The sequence below is a fragment of the Epinephelus lanceolatus genome, chromosome 4 (assembly GCF_041903045.1).
Source record: "Epinephelus lanceolatus isolate andai-2023 chromosome 4, ASM4190304v1, whole genome shotgun sequence".
In the NCBI taxonomy this organism is placed as follows: Eukaryota; Metazoa; Chordata; class Actinopteri; order Perciformes; family Serranidae; genus Epinephelus; species Epinephelus lanceolatus.
In genome coordinates, this window is record NC_135737.1 from 11,715,381 (window position 1) to 11,737,317 (window position 21,937).

The 21,937-nt window shown below is 40.4% G+C and overlaps 1 protein-coding gene across 6 annotated transcripts in view; it reads right to left on the reverse strand.

The window, feature by feature from the left end:
- The window catches only part of mark4b (MAP/microtubule affinity-regulating kinase 4b), a 72,796-nt gene extending 56,240 nt beyond the window's left edge, over window positions 1-16,556 (reverse strand). For 3 of the 6 annotated variants that reach the window (XM_033630315.2, XM_033630317.2, XM_078166909.1), the window contains exon 1: window positions 15,465-16,555. In XM_033630315.2, the coding sequence (XP_033486206.1) occupies window positions 15,465-15,512 (48 nt within the window). In that variant the 5' untranslated portion in view covers window positions 15,513-16,555. Of the gene's footprint in view, window positions 1-15,464 lie in introns of all 6 variants that reach the window. The other 3 variants (XM_033630316.2, XM_033630318.2, XM_078166908.1) reach the window with 2 other exon arrangements.
- Between the last annotated feature and the right edge of the window lie 5,381 nt (window positions 16,557-21,937).

Sequence of the window (21,937 nt, forward strand, 5' to 3'; positions counted from 1 at the left end):
GATACTAAGGTAGTAGCTGTTCGTGTGGTATGCGGTTTATTAAACCAGCAGATTTTATGTAAAACAAAGATCAGTTTATTAAGCATATAACAGACACTGAAGTTGTCATGTAAAGTGTGTCTGGTTCCCTTCTTATAGAGTGAATCAATTTGAACTTCCTCCTTACCAGCGAGGAGCTGGACTCCCCAACATTAACCTTTTCCATCTCTGATGTTTGGTGTTTGTTTTTTTGTGTTTAGTTTATGTTAATTTTTCAAAGTGGGTGTGCAGTACTCTGGTCACATCTAATATATAAACTAAGAAAAGTTAAGACATATCAAATAGATATCCTGAGTTAGAGCTACACACATCATGAGAAGTAATTAGTATAAAAGAATAAGTGTTAGATAAATATATGGTGGTATGTATATTTCCATGTCTGGCATTCCAACAGCTTTTCTGCAGCACAGCAGCTCCTCTATCTTTGCTGGTCTGTGTGGGTGAAGAGCTGAATAAAAATGCATATAAATGCATGAATGGAAACTCTCATGAATCTCGTGATACAGTTCTTCCACAGTGAAGTCGACTGAGTGCAATTCCACTCATCTTTTATATTTCAATGACCATGATGTCATGAACTGAAAATTATCTTCATTTAACAGTTTGAAAAACAATTTAGCTTGGTTTTGTTTCTTTACATGCTGCTTTTCTGCAGTACGTGATCACTCTCAAGTTACAAGAATATTAAGCACAACACTTGCAGTCATTGTATGAGTTTTTTAATGTTACTGATGTAGGAATTATTGCTTATTTTGCTAGTGGATTCATTAATAACTCTGCATGCAAATGTGATTTTCTCTTTCTTCCTTGCTCTGTTATTGTGGTCTTAAATGACGCTGTAGGGGCGGTGAAGGAAAGGCAGACAACTGCAACATCAACACTCGCAGCGTGACGAACACAAACACGTCTCCAAACAATGGACCACGCCCTGAGGGAGGTGTCCTGCTGCTGCAGCCTGGAAGTACTTGTAGGTCTGTGTGTGTGGGTGAGTGTGTGTTGGTAGGAGGTATTGAGTAAAGACAGGATGTGTGACGTTGGTCCCCAGCAGAGGAATGGCGTAACCTTGAGCCATCCTCAACCCCTGTTAACACACACACACACACACACACACACTGACCCACAGTGCCAGTCCAGTTTCCTCTTCCTCTCTCTCGCAGCTGTGGCTCTCGGCCTTGTGGCCTCAGACTGGTGTGTCCTGACACACGCCTCCTCTATCACACACCACAGAGCAGACACACTGTCTCCACAACATAACAGAACACAACAAAGAGATAACACTGCTGACAGTAAAAAGGATGAGTGGATCACTCAATGACTAATTTTACTTAACTGCACAACATGCTACGTTGATGTCGTAAGTTCACACACATTTCTACTGTTCCTGTCTGTGGTAACGTGCTGAACTTTGTCGTATTAACAAAAACAAAAAGAAAAAAACTATGGGATGAGGTAAACTAGCAGGGGAGGTCAGGAGATTATTTTCTGGATTTAATGTGGCCCTTATTTTTACTCAGTTTGATCATTTGGAACAGCCGTATGCAGTGCAAATCATAGGCATTTATGCAGTGTTGGTTGTCTTTGCCTCCAGTTGCCTGCCCTCCATCTGGACGACGCACTGATGTAGAACATCATATGCAGAGAAGCTAATACATCTTTTTAAACATTAAAACCACTGGCCCAGTTTGGATAGGCATACTACTGGCATCGTGGCGAGACGCCTCTTATGCAACCACAGTATCTAGGTCTTAAGTCCAACTGGAACTCCTTATCTTACAGCATCTCCCTCATTATTATACATGTCACAAAAAAAGACATTTTACATGTTCCATAAAGCACATACACATTTGACATATTTGCTTTGTCACCCCACACAGCAGATCCCTTTTTTGTTCTATCTCTGCTAAATCTTCAAACTTGTCACTAGGTCCCTGTATGAACTTCACACATCTCTGTCATCCCCTGGGAGTTGTGTGTCAAGAGCAGCGGGATGTTGCATGATCTTAACCTGCGTCACTTCCTATCTTGGAGACAGGAGATATCACAGCAATGAGAGCTGAAGTGTCACATGTTGCACTGCAACACTCAGCAAGTGTTTCCTGGCAGGCCCCACAAGGAAGAAGGAGCTGCCAGAAAAACATGTCACAGACCGTGACAGACAGGCTGTCTGATCGTCTGGAGCCAAGACTCCATCAGTTGCTGAAGTTGTGCCTTGCTCTTAGCATAAATGAGATCTGGACTTTTCACAAAGAACAATGTGATAGTTTTAAGTAATATGCACTAGGTTTTACCACTAAAAATTCTTGATATCAGTCGTGCTTAGTGAATAAAATAGTTCAGTCTGATTAAAAAAATTCTTAAAGGAAATGTAATACAATGAATCAGCAGGCCATGATTCAGCATCTTTCACAAGAACATAAAAATCACATAAACAATCATCATCACACAGAAACCTCATGACAGAGGCTGCCTCAGTACCTCAAGGCTCAGATTTCTTTCACCACCAGGTCTGACCATATAAGACATAACAAAGCTAAAATACCAATGTATTAAGCAAACCTTACTCAATCATTTCAGCACTGGCACTATAACAAAGTCCCCACCATCGTGTTTGCTTTACTTTTATCACAGGAAATGACCATTTGCAGAGGGCATTATGTCAGTATTACTTTAGTTGCTCTTTCTGTTGTAACAGAAAACAGAAGGTGGAGAGTGGCTGAAAATGTGGCAGCACGAACAGATAAAGGTCACGCTAGACTGCAATGTCTTTGAATTTCAGAACAATAAAGCTGCTAATAGAATTAACTTTTTGCACAAGCTAAAATCAAGTGACTTTACATCGTGAGTAATGAACAAGAGCTTTCATCGGCCCCTTTTTAAACAATGTAAATGAGCGATAATTAAAACATAACTAATGTTTCTTAATCTGTAAGCACTGTTGCTGCTTCTGATTTTAATTAGAGAAAATGTACGGACGACTAAAATGGCACGGCAGCTGACAGACATCCTTCAGCTTCTGCCTTTCAAATTCCAACCAATAACCATTAGCCTGTGAGTCAGACCAGTTTGGCTGTAAGGCTTCTCTCACTGACATGTACTTTATATTCCCCCAGGGCAGGCTGAATTGTGTTGTTCTTACTGGAAGCTTCTGTTCTACGTGCCAAATACCGTAGCAGTAGCAAAGATTCATTGAAAAAAAACAACAACAACATTTTAGGACTTTCACCAAGAGAAACCTCAATTGATCCCCTTCATTAAACTGTGGCGAGATTTGCATTTCTGAAATGTTGTCATGGCTTTGGAATGGGTTTCTCATGCCTTCAAGTTTGGAAACTTGCTCAACCTCTACAAACCTCCTCAGCTTGTTAAATGCAGTCATTAGGAACTTAATTCATTATTGAATCAACTTGAATTTGCAAACTAAGCATACGTTAATCACCCTGTGGATGTCAGGCAGGCTATTCAGCTATTAAGCATCATATTTTCAAATTAACTCAAGATGACTAGTCTTTTATGTGCATGGTGATACAAACCAAGATGTCTGTCCTATATAAACAATAAATAAATGATGCTGCCTTGTTGAGTCTTATAGTGGATGTTTTTTCTGGTGTGTTATGTTCTGACATCATTGACTGGCTTGAAAACAGGTCAGTAAATAGTAGAAAGCAGCACCTAGTAGGGGTGGGCCATATCATCTCGTTCATGATAATACCGGTTTATTTTTTAATATCATATGAAAAATTCATATCGTGATTCTCACGATATTTGATATTTGACTTGACATATTGACATCATATTGTTACCGACAGCAACAAGCATGGCTGAAAGTGAAATTATTACCAACTTGATGGTTCCAAACTAAAATATTTTTTAAACTAATCTGTTATATCATCAAGGATATTGTTCTCGCAAAAATACCCTGAAATATCATCATATTATTTTAGGGCCATATCACCCATGTAGGCCAGTGAAAATGTCGTGATGGTTACGTCTTTTTTAATATCTGCTATTTTTCAGTCTCTCTTTCAAACTTTTTGTTGACTAAGTTTTGAACAATATTTAAGCACTGCTTGGACGGAGACAAAAAGTATTTTGTAGGGACGATGGTGGTAACCAGAGCAGGCGATAGAGCAGGCACCCCATGTACAAAGGCTTCGTCCTTGCTGCAGCGGCCCGGGTTCAATTCCAGCCCGTGGCCCTTTGCTACGTGTCACTCCCTCTCTCTCTCCCTCTTTCACGCTTAACTGTCCTATTGATGAAAGGAAAAAAACAACAACAGTATTTTGTGGTAGCACTTCATTGTATGGAGCCAGCAATGGAGCTCCAATTAGCGCGTTCACCTGAGTATCATATTTTCATCACTACCAGAGCTGATTGGAGCTAGAGCTGATAAATATCCATGAACACCGCAGTCATTTGTCCTGGGAGTGAATGCCAATTGTAACCTTTCCCATTAAATACAAAAGCCAGGTGTAAGTGTGTTTCTTGTCCGGTGGGAAAGGAGCTTGAGACGGCGGCAGCTGATACGATACAATCTCTGGCTTTTGTTTTATATCTAGTGTCTGCAAAAAAATTGTTGCACATTTCCGATCCGTCGTTAGCATAGTTAGCATGTATTAGCTTGGAGGGCTAACTTGGCTTGTTTACAGTATTAGATGAGTGTCACTGTCACCCTTAATGTCCTACAGAATCCTGTTCAAACTTTCAAACTCTATTTGGAAAAAAAGCAAAAAATCGTTGTATATTTGTATTGAACACCTAACTCCGACTCCACTGACATAATTCTTTGTCGGGTACATTATAATAATTCAAATAGCTCTGGATTTTTGGACTGCTGTTCCAATAAAACATACCATTTGAAGACACCACTTCAGGCTCTGGGAAATAACAAAAGGCTTTTTTTTTTTTTTTTTACGATTACCTGTCATTTTATTGACAAACTTATTAATAGAGAAAATAATGAGCAGATTAATTGATCATGAAAGTAATCATTAGCTGTAGCCCTATTGCCATCATGTGCCAGAGGATACAAAGTTGAAAGAGGACAACTGCCTGACATTTCGGGTTAAAAGGCCGCCTCCCTCCTCCAGCCCTACATTATCTGGCTACAGTATGCAAAGTGTAACTGGATTCCTTAGTTTGGACAGTGAAGGACTGCAAACACACACCCACACACAGACACACACACACACACACTGACAGAGATGCTTTTTCCCCGCCTCTGGAGATCTGCCACATTACTCAGCATATCATTCACTGCAGGGCTGTGATCATCAGCCCAGGCTGAGTAAGGGTCAGATTTATTCTGTTTGGATCAACAGCAGTGGATTAAAGCGCTGAGTCACTCCTTGGCTAGACCTCAGCTTCTCTCTCCGTCTCTGTACAGACTGATTCTTTTCTCTGAGGTGATCTGTTCCAGAAACCCAGTGTCACTGCATTCTCTGAGATACATATTCAATGTCTCCACAACTGCAAAGAGAGAACTGCACACAACTGTACTCACATATAGAAAAATTACCTTTATTTTTGTATATCTTTGGCCATCATTTCCACTGGTAATGATAACATTGTTCTCACCAAAATAGCTGCTATGATGAGATCTATGCAACATTCCTAAAATGAAGACCGACGGGGTGAGAAGCACGCAGTGAGACGATCAGATAGGTTGTGAACAAGCCCACAGTTTCGCATTTATCCCACAGATAAAACAAAGTGAATGCACCCATAATTTAAGTAATAATGCCACTGCACGGGAAAACTGTGCACACACAACCCCTGGGAAGGTCAGTAGGTCAGAGCTGATCCAGGAAGTCTATAAAATGTGATGAGTTAGAGTTTGTCTTCATTTTCTTTTACAAAATCCAAGTTTGTCTAGCATACTCATTTGTTTAAAACCTGTACATCCACCTCACTGTTTGTGTTATTTGCCCTGTCAGATTCCATTTTTAGCAACGTTGCTGATGAGTACTATTGAGTGTTAGTAATGGTAGTAATGATGGCCAAAACTACACAGATAAGGTTATTTGAAACCATAGTTTCCCTTCAAAGATGCACCATTCATTTCTACTCAATCAGATAGTGTAAGTAGCCTTTAACACACATGGTGCTAGTTACGTTTTACAGGACTTTTACTCTCACCTCATGCTCACTTTGTTCTCTAAATCATCTCTGCACCTGACTCAGGATCCCCTGACTCAAAACTAGTGTTTGAAAAAGTGCCTTTATTGGTTAAAAACAAAAAATGCTAAGGAAAACCAAGATTATTGTCCAAGAACGCTGATTAACATTACAGTATGTGTGTTGCAGGAAACTATCACAGGTACTACCATCTCTCTGCTATTAACCATTTAATATGGCAACAATGTTATCCCTAAAGGAAAATACTAGTATTCTGATAATGAACATATCACAGGCTCTGTCTTTCTGCTCACAACAATTAAAAAGACTTCTCTCTTTTATTGCAGAGCTTCTGTCTACAGTGGCTGGACAGACACAGCTGTTTCTGATGAGACATTTCCTCTGGTTAACAAGAACATTACCACACACACACACACACACCCACACACACACACACACACACACACACACACATCACATGATGTCTTTACAGCATGCAGTTTAGACTGAACAACATTAAGTGCAAGTACACTGCAGTTCTCAGGCAGTGGCTACAAATAAAAACTGATGAAACATAACCAGGTACCATATCAGTACATCAATCTGTTATTTATGTGACTAGAATGCAAAACAAGTGGGTAGTATCAATGACAAAGGTGTGTCGAAATGCAGACACATGCAGTCTAAGACTGTACAACTTAACATCACAGTTTAAATGAAGATATTAATTCAAGCTTCATAGATCTGCAGAGTTGACAAGATAACCACACTACAGATGCAAACACACTTAAGAGAACAGGAAGAGCAGATATCGTATCCACATGACTAAAGTGCAGCAGCTCAGGCCTGAGGAGAGACACTGAGGACAGTAAGCTGACACCTGAGAGCCCCACAGCAGAAGAGCCCCATTACACAATGAACACAACAGACCGACTGTGTGTTCCGACTGTGAGCCCTTTATGCTCGTCAGCCGGCTCGTTTTTGTATTTGTGTGTATCTGAGTGCGATCATATGCTTGTCTGCAGGGGTCTGTGTGTGTGTGTGTGTGTGTGTGTGTGTGTTTGGCTGTCTGTGAACACAGTGTCATTCTTCACACGGTAGCCTGATCTCTTGAAAACGCCACCTGTTCAGCACCTCTTGCTGACTTACCTCTTAACTAGAGTTACATAAGAGCTGGCAGGAAAATAATTTGTGCTGACAAAAAGCCATGGAAGTTACATCTGTATTATATCTGCATATGCCAAGTTTAAATAATAAGTGTTTAACCTACACATACTAAGAAGTGGCCTTTTTATTCTGCCTCTGATACTAGGTACCTTCCTTACCTTCAACAAGCCAATCCTTAATTTTAGTTTTTACATCTGGCTGGCCTACCAGGAGAGATGGTAGAAACTGTACTGCTACACACACAGTATGTAGAGCTGCTTATAGAAAATAAACTTGTTTAAAGATACATCATGTAATATCAGAGGGCAGAAAATGTGTCAGTCCACAACAACTAAGCTGAATGAAAACACAATTTTAATACGTTGTAAATACTCCTATCCACAAACATTGAACATATACCCTCATCACTGCTCTCACTACTGTAAACAAAATGCCCTCTGGTGAACAGCAAGTAATATGTTTTATATTACTGACAGTGTAGATGCACCAATTGCAATTTTCTTGGACAATTACAATTTTCTTTATTTCTAAGAACTATAATTGATAGCATAAATAAACATATTTGGATCTTTATTGGCTGGAAATAGTAAAAATGCATAAATGATATCAAAGATGAGCGTCTCATTAATTGGAGTGAGAATTAACTTTAATAACTGTCAAAAACACCTAATTTGGCTGCTCAAACCATTTGTCAGGATTGTGAGGGTATTATCAGATCACACCTTATTAACAGCTCCCCATCAGCTCAAGTAACGTTACCATTGCATTTTCCTTTCGATCACTAGTGTTAAAATGTTTTGCTGTCACAGAATAAACCAACAAATCTATCACATAGATCTAGACTAGGCTAACAAGCAAACTATGTTAGAACACCCAGCTCTATGTTTTTTTAACTATACCTCTCCGAATAAGTCACTAATTGTTTTAGCATTTTCCATTCACTTATACCAAACAGTTAGCATTAGCTTTTCTATGTGAAACTTATGAGTTTATTATTCATGACCCCAGTAGTCGCTGGTTATCTTAACTAATTAGCTAACTAGTAGACCAGGGTAGACCACTGATATATGTTTTATTGAGTTACACCTCACGGATTAGGAGGCTAAGTGCTTTAGTGTCTTCCATCCACTTACATGAAACAGTTAGCATTAGCTTTGCTTGGCTACACTTTTGAGCAACTTATTAACAGGGTGATTAATACAGATTTGGGAGGTTAACCACAGTCTACCAGTTTAAAGCCATTACAACTTTTGAGAACGGGTTACAATGGCTCTGACGATAATCTGTTACTGTCCATGCTACTGCTTGCGATGGGAACCATCATGCAGTGCGTGCATGACCACAAACTCATTGGCAAAGGATTGGCCATATCTGAGACTGACCAGTCAGTCACCAGGCAATGACTGATCAAGCTGAAAATCAGATGATTCCAGTCACCAGCCGATCAATAGGTGCATCTCCACCCGACATAATTAATAAACATTTCTAATAAATAGAGAACTAGGTACTTCAACTACAGAAACCTAAACTTCATACATACACTCAGAGGAAGAAGACGACAACGTGGACACAGTGATGGAAAAGTGATTCGGAAAGTGCAATGCAAAAACATACATAGAGGGAGACGGTAAGATGGTATTTAAGTAAATAATGCTAATCTGAGCAAGGAAAGTAAATACTTAAATTCCCTTAAAAACAGGCCACTGCTGTGCTCTTGAGCAAGCCATTTACAGGAAGCTCTGCTAAATCTCTTAAGCTCTTTTCCCTGCACTGCCCTGCTTTACATTCACACTTTCTCAGCTGAATCTGCTCAGTGCTACCAAAGTGTGCTACTGCTACTATCACCATAGCTACTGGGAGCACAGTGACTTGCTCACTGGCACCTTGGTAGTAGCTGTTAGGGGCTGAACAGATAGCGACTCATTCACCACTCCAGGAATTTAAGCCGGAAATTTCCCTTCAACCGGCCCACTTGTCTGACCTTTGGGCTACTGTTGCACCCGAAATTCAAAACACATTTCAGATGGGTGATGCTGGCGAGTGTGTGACATGGCACATGTCAGAGAGGCATTGTGGCTAATATAGGTCATCTAATATCAACCCACCTAATTTTATACCAATCATACATGGTTCAGTTGGCCTCAGTGAACTAGATGATTGAAAGCCTGGAGCTCTTATCACTGTGACTGGTGTGTTTCTGGGTGAAACAAAGCCTTCGTGGGGCATCAGAGGTGGATGCCAGCTTTTAGGTAACAAGTCAGGACAGCAAGCTCATGAATCTTTCGCTTGTCCAGGGAACACAAAAGCTCTGCTCTGCCCTGCGGTGGCACACTGAAAGACACGCTAGCTTTTTTTTCTCCCCCCCCAAGAACACACAGCTGTACATGTGCACACAAGCACTCACCCACACCTAGTACATGACTTCCTTTTCTCGCTCCCTCTCTCACACACACAGATAAAAGCTCATGACTAGCCCAAAGTAAAACAGTTTGTTCCCACAGTACAGCAACAAAAAGCACAAACATAAATGCATACCTGTGTTTTTTTATACTAGTGTGAACCTTTACTGACTATATTCCAGCTCCAAACTTCAAGCTTCACCAGCACATAGCTCACTCTTAGACTAGAGACCCAATTGCTGATGCAACATTACAACCCTTATGTCCTCACATAAAAAAAGATTTTCCTCATTCTTCTAACCTTGACAAAAGACTGGACGGATAAACAGGGCATAAACTAGCGGAGGATGAGACACAGTCCCAGGAACAAATGTGAAGTTGATTTCTGACATTATTTTGCAAGACAGCAGCAGATACGAGAGTCAAATAACTGTATGGACTAAAATGTGTCAGAGGTCACAAGGAGCTAAAGGGAAAGATTTGATGTAAGATATGAACAAGGTCAAAAATCCTAACAGGGAGTTCATGCTTGGCACATGGGAGTTTTTGCTGGTTGCTATTTGCAATTGTCAGTGCTAGATGCCACTAAATCCTACAGACTGCTACTACTGCATGACAACCATGCATTTTTCAATTATCTTAACTAGGTTTGAATGTTTTTCCAAGAGGATAAAACATTTTTTCAGCCAATAGAGAAGCCTGTGATCCTGTCATTTAAGGTAAAATATGAACATCCCCAAATGACGTTTGGTTTCTTATGATGATGTCACTGTCTAGCTTTGGTGCACTTTGCAAATGGTAATATTTGATGCATGTCATCTGGAAAACCTACATAATTTGTAATGTGTCATGACAAAAAATACACGCACACAACACCATACAATTCTAGGACTTAATGTGTGAAGAGAAGAAAAAGGAATAGGATTTTTTTTTTTTTTTTTTAACAGGTCCAAGGCTTGAAAGGAGAGGAAGGATGGGGACATGGATGCTGCCTGGACTGAAAGGGATGTCTGCCTTTATGTCTGGTGTCTGTGACTTTGGATCCACAGGACTTGATGGAGTCAGAATTAAAGGGAGGAGGGGGATATCATGAGGAAGAGAACTGGTGTGAGAGAAGAAAGACTGAACAACAGTAGAGAGGCAATGGAGGGAACAGAGAGTACAAACATGCAAATCTTGGATCCTGGTGTGAAAGCTTTGGCTGTCATGTCATGAGTGCTGTGATTGAATTATAACACAGCGATAATGATCTCAGAAGACGACAAAAACACGGGAGCATAAAAATCTCAAGTCAGGTTGTGTAACAGTGTATTTATGATGGTCTGGTTCTGCAGGAAGTTATGAAACTACATTCCGGTTTTGTGTTAAGATGCAAAATACACATGTACATGCAATAACATGTTACTGCATGTCTAGAAATGTACACCCAAAATGTTCATATTATGTGCTATGTTAGAGGTGAAACAGTCTAAAAATGTCATATCATGGTAGTTAGTATTATCACGGTATTGTTAATATGTGCTGAAAATGTCCAGAAAGTACTGATACACACACTGAAATCATTTCACTAAGTTTTAACTTTTTTAAACTGCACTTCATGGCTCGGTTAGTATTAACTTCTTGTCATTGTTTAATGCATTTTAGAAAAATGTAAATACTGCTACCACTAGGTGTATGTAAATATAAACCTAAATATTATGTCATGCTGTAACTGTAGGGCTCTATGAATTGCATATGTAAATATTATGTAGACTTTTTTACATCAAAGTCTAGCAACCATTAATGTCTTCATTATGCTTCAAATGGCGTCCTTGGCAATGGTTTTCAGCTAAAATGAAGGTTATCTTTTTTTGTATTCCTGTTCTGACATCCAGCGGCACAAGAAGACATTTTTATTCCAGGTATCTCAACTGTTTCTCACCAGTGTCCACTGTTTTTCTGCCACCAGTATGTGCACACAACTGCTGTGAAGTAACTGTGACGTCCACTAAAATTGGTCTATTGAAAGCCACAAACGAAACTAGCAGCACTTTTTGTTTGCATAAACAACATGGCCAATACCTTATGTAAACATATGAACACCACATCAAATGTTCAGTGACATTAAAGATAACCAGTTTTTTAAATGCTTGCTTGAATGTCTGTATCACTGTAGATGAGGACAAGGAACCAGTATCATCACTGGGTTTGCCTGCTGAACACACACTGTCAAAAAGGGAATAGGAACATGAACCCATGTTACGCTGGCGTCTAGGAGACTGTTGCTAACTTTGGTGTTTTTTAAAGTGCTGAAGAACACACGGTTTTAATGATAATTCAGATTTAAAATGCTAATACTAAACAGTGGGAGTTTTACCCTAGTTTATCATGGACCCAGTAACTGTTTCATCTCTAGTTCCTCCTATTTTGTCATTCTTATCTCTACAGCATTCAAGCACTGTTGTACACTGAAACCTGCTCAAAATTTATTCAATTTGACATACCAGTAAAAAGTAAAAACTAGTAAATTCTGATACATGAAAGTTTTGGACCTGTTCTTAAAGGAAAAGTGTGTATGATTTAGGGGGATTTAGTGGTGTCTAGGGATGAGGACTGCAATTTTAAACCAACTGAAACTTCTCCTGGTTAGAATTCTTTCAGTGTTCATTGTACGGGAGGTTTTCACTGGGAGCTGAATTACCTGCAGAGGTCTACCCCTCTCTAAAACAAACAGACCAGGTGATTTAAACCAGCAAAAACACTGAATAAAGCAGTTTCACAATACAAATCAGTTTCTCCGCCACTGATGTCTTGAGGCTTGTCCAAGGGGCTGCTAACTATGGTGAGTGCAGTGAAAATTCAAATGGCCCCATCTAGAGCCAGTGTTTGATTTATCCATTCTGGGCTACCATAGAAACAAGGCAGTGCAACACGGTGGACTGTGGACGAGGACCGGCTCCCTATGTAGATACAAACACCTCATTCTAAGGTAGCAAAAATGATTCTTACTTTTAGGTGATTATACACTTAAGAAATCATACTAATGATAGTGTAAACATACTCACTGTGTATTCCATTTCTGCCAACATATCCCCCTAACTCCTACACACTGGACCTTTAAGGGATACTGTAAAGATATTTAGGCATCACTTTTAAAATTAGTAAAAGCATCTGTTTAAGACATAGTAAATGAAGGAGGTAAGACCTCAGCCTTGTCTGAAGCCAGAGAAAAAGTAGTGAGACAGTTTCTTGAATCGAATCAGTTGTGATTATCTAAATTACATTATAGCTTCCACTGTGAAAGTCCATATAGAGTCTACGTGCCACAGTACATGAACATAAGCCATCATTCAACCAGCCTTAACCTGGCAAAAAGTTTAACTGCCAGAAAGCAGAGTAGTTGGAAAATGTCATAATAGCACACATCACACAATACTGGAACCACTGTGTCAACAACATACTGCAAGAGGCCATACTGATCATTTGTCCTGGCCCTCGCACACTGTACATGGACTGAGTGAACTCAGCCTACTGTGTGTGCCTGCTGTCACATACAGAGGACTATCTGGGTGAGAGTAAATTACTCTGTATGTGTGCGTTCGTCAAAATGAACAAGGGCGGGTGAGGAAAAGATGGGCAGGAAGGGTAATATGGAGGATCCCCTGTTGTTGCCATGGTGAGGTTGCTAACAAGAGTGGCTTGTGACTGAGCGAGCACAGCAATCATTCTGCTGTCCAGCTCATGGCCAAATAGTTTATTCCTCCTTTACCAGCTTGGTCACAATGCACCATAACAAAGGGAGCACCTAAATATTACAAGTTCTATTTTGTAAAGAGAAAAAAACTCATAACTACTGATTTCACAGCAGTGGGACTAATCAAATAGCTCACTAAGTTTAAGGAAGGAAAGGAGTGAGGACGGTAGATTATTCCTCATCATTAACATGATGGCTAACTAAACTGATCATTCAGTTATCCTGCTTTCACAGTCAGAAAGAAGAGTTCTGTCATACGTAATACCAGCACTAAACCACAAGCAAACTTTTGTCAAAAATGACAAGCATTTAATAGCCACAATTATTGGTTTACTGCTCTGCTTTGTTTAGGAGAAACTGTTTTATTACTCCTGCAGTTACTAAACAGGAGAAGAGAGCCATTTCCAAGGAACTACTAAACACCATGTGGTCCTAAAAGCCTGCTGAGAAGGTGAATAGATATTGTAACAGAAAAGGGAGTTTCTTGCTTAATTACTCACATTATTTTTGGAATAAAAAGGCAACATCTAATTGCAGTGTCACTTGTTTGGAGTCGAACATTTGGGTGTGGCCTGACAAACTGTCCAACCCATCCACTCCAGGCTCATATGAAGAGATCTTGGATTCTGCCACCTCTGTAAGGGTTTCTGGGTCCTGACAAAAGGGCTACAGGCAATAAACACCTAACTGAAACAATCCGCAGTGAGGCAGGTTAGTAAGGAAAGGTTGCAGCGTCTCTCCAATGGGTACAACCAGGGCTCAAAATGTACACAGTAAATAACCCTGAGGAAAGGGACCTAATCTTTATGTTTTCATGCATTTTCCCTGTCGCTATGGCTATGCAAAAAGGTCTTTGTGAGAGTCCAGCTAACTGTGAATCAGCACTACTGGTGGCTTTCATTTATATTCATATTCATTTATATTGGGATAGTGATGATGACATATATCCTTTAAACACCATTTAAAAAATAGGAGACAAATATTCTCTATTTTGTCTATTTTCTCTATTCTCTATTTAAACAATTTCCCCCCGGGGATTAATAAAGTATTCTGAATCTGAATCTGAATCTGAATACTGGCTGCTGCTGCTGCAAAGGAAATTATGAGAGCTTGAAATCCAAAAGGAGAGAGTTATATTTCAGGTGGCTAGCTTTGTAAGCTTGGTGCCCTTGAGATAAAAGGTGGGGATTCTCTGTATGGCCACACTACTGATGTCGATACGTGGTGAGGGGACATTAGAGAGGCTCACAATCTTAGAAGCATCTTTATACTCAAAAAAATGTTGTATAATGCTTAAAAAATAAACCATTCAACTCTAAGTCCTGTCTCCCCAAAACCCAGACGCTGCCACAGACACATCAAAACATCAGCAGGACAAACCAGGCTAGCCTGACACAGCAGATTCTGCAATACTGAGCTGCTTTCCACTCAGTTTCATTAGACGGGAAACTGGACAGACCAGACAGGGTGGAGGGGGTACAGACAAGGTGAAAAGCTGGAAGTGAGGTGATGTAGGAAGGATGGGTGCAGGGCAGGCTGGGTGGCCTTGAGGAGAGGGCTGGGTGGCCTTGAGGAGAGGGCTGGGTGGCCTTGCATCAGATGCATTAATTATTGATCAGCTGGGGGAAGACAAACATGCGCACTGTAGACACCGGTGGGTAAATTTTTAGGCATCTCCTTGATTGATTACATGTGTGCATTTTGCGTGTGTGTGTAATCATTCTAACACATCACCCAGTCCAAAGCACCCAAGCCTCCCCATCTCCCTCTCCATGCCCTCCATCTCCATCCTGTGTGTCCAATTGCGACCCGTCCCAAATGAGCTGGGGGAGATTAGTGTCGCCTTGCTTGACTGCAGCTGCTCTTTGCACATGGCTGACTAATCTCAGGGCCCGAGGGTTGGGGGGTTATTATAATCACTTTCTTCAAAAGCACAACACCACCTAATGGTAACCTATTCCTGCTGCTGAAGGTGACAAATAGACGCCCTGTGTTCTTAATTATCTACTTACATGGTCTGGGTTCCGCTCGTTCCCAGGCAGTGCCGTGCGTAAAGACATGTTCGTCCCTGAGTGCGCTTCGTCGTCCACCAGAAAAATAAATAAGTGGGCTGTAGGTTCGTGTTCACACTGGGTATAAAAAGAACACCCCAGATTAGCCTGGCGGTCAATCAGACCAGAAAAAAACAGACTCACTTCTCATACAATCCTCATTGTCACAGTCCGCGAAGGCAGCACAGATCACCAAGACAGTGATCCAGCTTAAATTGATGCATAAAAAAACAAACTACATCCACCTCATGTCTGTCTGGTGTTGTTGGTACCAACCCAGGCTCATCTGAAGAAAAACAACAACAGAGAAAAAAGAAAAACAACCCAGACTGAACCCCCCACCTAGCTTCTCACTTTCCCCCAATCCTTCGCAGACGCTATCGTACCATGTCGGTTCACACGGGTTGGCTCGGTAATAAAAAAAAACCGGTGGTCATCAGTTTACTTTCAGTTGCATCGGTCATGTGGTGAGAAAGGAGATGAAACTCAACCATTGAAGCAAGTGATGAGGGTAGGAAATAAAAGGAAAAACAGCCGCGGGCTCTGAGCGACCACCGCGGGTCGAGTTGAGGAAAAAAGGGGGAGTTTTCCCCTAAGCTAGCTAATGTGATTTTTCAGGGTGACAAACGTCAAAAGGGTGGCTCCCACGAAAAAACTGTCACGGAAACACAACCAGGAACCGTCTTACACGACATTTCAAATACCGAAAGGTGTCCGGAGCCTTGGAAAAGAAATCAATGGCAAATTGCGGTTGGATTAAAGACAGCGGCGGATGTGCAGCCTCCCAGTCAAGTCTCCGGTTCTTCCTCTTGGTCCAGTCCGCCCCTTAGCTCCTCTCATTCGGTTCGGCTCCAACAGCTTTTTCGGTAAATGAAAGGTCACCCGGGTGAGCAGCAGCAGCAGCAGCGGCTCCCCGGAAACATTACATTTGTTTTTCTACCAAGAAGATGGAGGAAAAATGGGATAACCCCTCCAGAAGCCACACTGACAAGAGAAAGAGGGAGGCAGAGGGACGTCAGCGGTAATAAAAGGCAGGGCTGCTGCGTCGGTGGCCGCGCACGCGCACACACACGCGCATGTCCCCCCCCCCCCCCCCTCGTCTCTGCCATGCTGCCTTCAGGCACTCCTCATTAAATCAGTCCTTCGACTTTCGAAAATCCTAACTAGGACCTCCTTGTGAATTAAAGTCACAATTAAGTCCAGGATGACTTACTTTTTCTACAGTTTTATATACACATAAACGGCAAAAAGAGCGACTGTTATTTTTTTGACAAAATCTCTTGAATTTTACCTTCCGGAAACTCATCTCAACTTCTGTTTCTTTCTCCTAAAATATCATTATCGCCTCCTGGTGGCTGAAATCATTTAAAGAGACAAAAACTGTCAGTTATACATCATGAAAATACGGGATTATAATTATATTTGTATTTATTATTATTTCCCTGCTATTATTTTACTTTTTTTTTTTAATTGTTAACTTTTCTGTTTTTCTGTTTTATATGTATGATTCCTGACTTATTCAAGAGACAAAAATTGTGCCAGTTTTACATTGCTTTTTAAAAAACGTTTTGGTATTATTATTACTATGAGTATTATTATTACTATGACTATTATTATTATTACTATGATTATTAATATTATTATTATTATTGCTGTTGTTGTTTCTTTTTTTCTTTTTCTTTTTTTTTTGTCTATATGTATGATTCTTGACTTTGGCAGTTTGTTTGCCCCCCACCCCGACATCCTACCCTTTTTTCTTGCTATTCTTTTAGAGACCAACCCAACTTACATACATTTTTTTTCCTAATACAATATTATCGCCTCCTGGTGGCTTAAAATCATACAAGACAAAAAATGTGTCAGTTTAACGTTATTCAAAAACTGTCTTCTACTTAAAGTTATTATTATCATCCCTTCCCTAGATTTAAAAAGTGCCACAGTGCATAATTAAAAAAAAAGGATGTAAACTTTTCTTTTTATATCAGATTCTTGATATTTACAGTACATGTTTCTATTGACTATGTTTATTATTGTGCACCAAAATACCAATACAAATTCCTTGCATGTAGAAACCTACTTGGCAATAAACACGATTCTGATTCAAATACAGTACATCATCATGGGTCAACAAGTCTGTTCCATTTCAAAGGTGACAGAGAAATGTGACATAGAAATGCATCTTTCTTTGGCCCGAATTTGGAGGACAGCACCAGTTTATTCTTCCCAAGCTCCAGTACATACTACTTATCTCTGTGAGGGTAGAAGCAAGAACTAAGCCAAATGAAGGACCCTACGTAGACTGCAGGATGAAGGTTCATCCTATGAGCCTTGAGTTCTCCAAACTCCACAGTTTCACAGAAACAGAGGACTGTTCCAGTGTGTGGGACACAGCTTCTCAAATGAGAATACAATGTCAACATAGACTGTCTTTTGTCAGGGAGTTAGCACACTGGGGTAAAGGATGGCACATAAAGAGAGACCACCCTCCTTGTCACCACTAACTCTCATTTGCCCTCTTCGGCTCAGATTATACACTACTTTCATCTCAGTGAAATAGGTCTAATATGACAGTTCAGCCCTGTTTTTGTAACTTTTCAAGAGCTTCATGTTACAATTAAAGTCTTTTGAACAAAAAGACAAAAATCGCATTAAACATAATTTTATTTTCCCCTTTTCCCACCCAACCCAACTTACAGGAGTCATTAAACAGCAGGCCTAATTACTACTCACATAAGCATTAACTCTACAACAAAGTGGTATTTATCTCATGCTGTAGCTCCCAATACAATTTTTACATTTCAAGGTTGCAAGTCACATACTGAAAAGGACACTGAAAGAGATGTAATATTATGTACATTTACAGCACCATTAAAACAGCAACCCTGGATGGCAAGGTGACTTCACAATTAATGGAAATGTTCTCAGCATGAAACATGTGGGCCCATCTCCATATATCAGCAAATCTGCCCTAACGTGTATGTTGAGTTATTCACTGTTTAACATAACCCCTTATTTAAAAGATAATTTTACTACACCAAAGCCCAGAAAATAAAATTTTATTACTATCCATTCTGATTTTATGAATATGTACAGTGCAGTTTATAAATTCTGGACAGTAAAATTTGAACTCTCCTCTATATTCTGCTTATGGCACAACTATAAATCTAAACATGTATGTCTTAGCGTCAAATTGATCCATTACTGGTTTAAAAGCTCAGCTCCTCTTTCAGAGAAGCTTTAATTTGCACCACAGCCCAGAACTCTTATCTTATTTTGCTTATGCTGAAAAACAAAATTCTATATAGTACATGGCCAAATGGCCAGCATAGCTTTAAATCTTAGAGTCTATTAGAGATTAAAGCAAACTGTATGCCTATGAATACACGGGGTGACCACACCTTGATGTTTCAGTCAAGGGGAATTCATGAAACCAAGGCAACCAAAACCCGTGTACCAAACACCCTGCAGGGCACAGTCCTATTTCCTGCTTCCTTTCACATGTGCTCAGGTGGAAAGAGAGGAGCCCTAAACCTCATCAGCGTGGTTGATCTGGTGAGCTGTACAACTCATCCCAACATCTGCCTCTCCAAACTGAACTCCACTCAACACTTTGACGTCCAACAGATTTCCTCCTGTCTGTGAATCTCCAGGTTTTAACTGGTCGTGCATATTCACAAACACAGCCATACATAATAAACATTTGACCAACCAGCACCTGAACTGCCGTATATGTTATATAATTCATCACAATATTGTAGACATTTATTAAAAAACAACAACAGCACAAAGTTGTAAATATTTTATGCAGGGGCGGAGCTGGACATTGTAAACATTGAAGGCTCCAGCCTAAAACTAGGGGGGTCCAGGTTAATGCCCCCTGGGAGGATTTCTTTTCCGATTTATGGCAGCTATATGCACTGATTTTCAAGCAAGTGGAGATAATAAAAATCTGTGCATCATTTGAGAAAAACATGGATAACAAGGAAAAAAAACATCCTGTATATCCCATCTTGTATCTAATTGTTCTCCAACTATCTTAATCATTCTGAAACCATAAAGGCCCGTATCCACATTGTGGGTTTTTTTGAGTGCCAGTGCCTTTTTTAACTGTTCCCACACAGGGGAGAGAGCGTATTAGGCCACATGCAGTCGCCCAGAGAAAAAGGACGGCACCCAGTGTCTTTTTCAGAGTGTTCTGTTTTCAACTTCTAGTTGAAAAAACTCTGAACTTTTCAGAAAGGTGCTGGTGTCATCAGACCCATTCCTTCAGCTACTGTCTATCCCCAGCTGTATGAAATTATCACAACAAAGACAGAAAAGCCCAACTTTGGGATCAGCCTGGCCAGACACTAAGTGTTGTGTTCTATCACCATACATTTTTAAGCCTGTTGTTAGCTGTGTAGTCAGCCCTCTGTTAACCCAGTGTGACACTGGCTACCGAGCTAACAATAATGTCAAGATATTGCTGTCATAGAAACAAAAACCATGAATAGTATGTCACTGAAGAAAGTGCTGGGAGCGCTTTGTTTTATGAAATGCTGGGATGTCCCCAGGGACTTCCTGCCACTTTTCTGCTGAAGAAAAATGCTTTGTGGGCACACAACACAAGCATGACACAAATTATGTTGAAGTTGACTAATTTTCACTCCTGCAACCTAAAAAGAGGCAAAAATTGTCTGATGTCACTATTTTTTCAGTAACATAAGATAGGCAGGGTAGGGATTTGGTATAAACAGCATTACTAATCTTTAAAGTTATATTTTGTTAAACTATGCTGGAGTAGAGTTCACAGAATAGATGCTTAGCTGACAAATCTGCTACAATTGATCCATCCCATAATAATCTGGACTTCACTAACTGTAAATCAAGGATCCCAACAATCCCAGGTAAATGTGGTCTTCACTACTCTGACCTGAATATTAGACCAAGAACTTTTACTCAATTAGATTTCTTTAAGGAAACAACATGAACACATATTATCATCTGAGTGAAACAAAGCTGAAGGTATTTTAAAAACTTAAGATTTAGGTCTTTTAAGAAAACATTTGGGGCTGAAGCCTCAGAATCCACCCACCCCCTGCTCTGCCTCTGATTTTGTCTGATGTCATGTTTTTTTAAGCAGAGCACATACAGTGAAACCATAAACGCTGCGTCCATTTTAGGAGTATTCTGTGTTGACATTTGACCTGAGCTTGTTCTCAGTAGAGAAAATCAGGAAGGATTTGGGAGGAGAGATGTACACATTCATGTAAGGTCAGGAGCAGGAAAAAACTGGAAGCTTGTCAATTCTAATCCTTAAAAAGCATTAAAATATGTGCATGTATATTTATGCGACAAAGTGATTCAGAAACTAATGAGCTGTAGCGGTGTTATTGTGACATTTCTATCACATATTCTGTCCAACAAAACCAAAAACTTAACCTCATCAATTATGATCAGTAATGACATTTAGGGATATCTTTTCTTGACGTGAAACATTGATGCAGCTCTTAAATTGTTGAGTATAAAAAAACTATTACAAGGCCTAAAAGCAAAGGTATTCACAACCTTGAGTGATTGGATTAATATATGTCTTACTTTATTCATGACTAAATTTGAATTCAGAAGTCTTACCTGGACTGATCTGGACCTGTTGGAGCGAACCCAGGGCCTCATCCTTCCCTCGCACCCCTACTTCCTGGTTATGACTGAGACCAGGAATCCTGCAGACTGAGAGGCTGACACTGAGACGTGCAGGTGAGCAACACACGAGCAGATTCACTGTCGGAGACCCCTCAGAGGGCAGAGGCAGAGAAAGAGGTTCAGTAGGAGAGCAGAGTGCTGCTGCTGCTAAACCGGCGAGACAATCGATGTTGGAAAGAACAACAAGAGCAGCAGTCCATAATTCCATGGATTACAGAGGCTGTTCTGAACACCGTGTTACAGAATACACCGGCATCATTAGCATCACCGTCCGGTCAGCTGTGCATAAACCAATTAGAGGGGAAAAAAACACTGGATGTGGAATCGTCAATACATCTAATGGCCTCTGGAAAAGGAAGGGATGGGGAGGAAGTCGGTTTGTGTTGCTCTCTACATTTGGGATTGTGTGTGTGTGTGTGTGTGTGTGTGTGTGTGTGTAACAGCTAGTGATTTGTGCTGATCCGAGCACGTCAGCAGGGATCGATTCAGCCAGTGGCTCATGCTGACCCCGATGACATCAACACACAGACAAACACATATTTTTGTGTACTTTGGTACTTGTGAAGACCTTCGTTGACATGATGTATTCCCTAGCTCTTGATTTACATATTTACACATAAACATAACACAGCAGAGCACATTATCATTTGATAAATACTAGATACAGCATCCCATAGATCCTCAACTTTGAAGGATGCGAAATAAAATAAAGGTCTTCTTCCCCCTACATGTTATAGGAACCTAAGGACTTT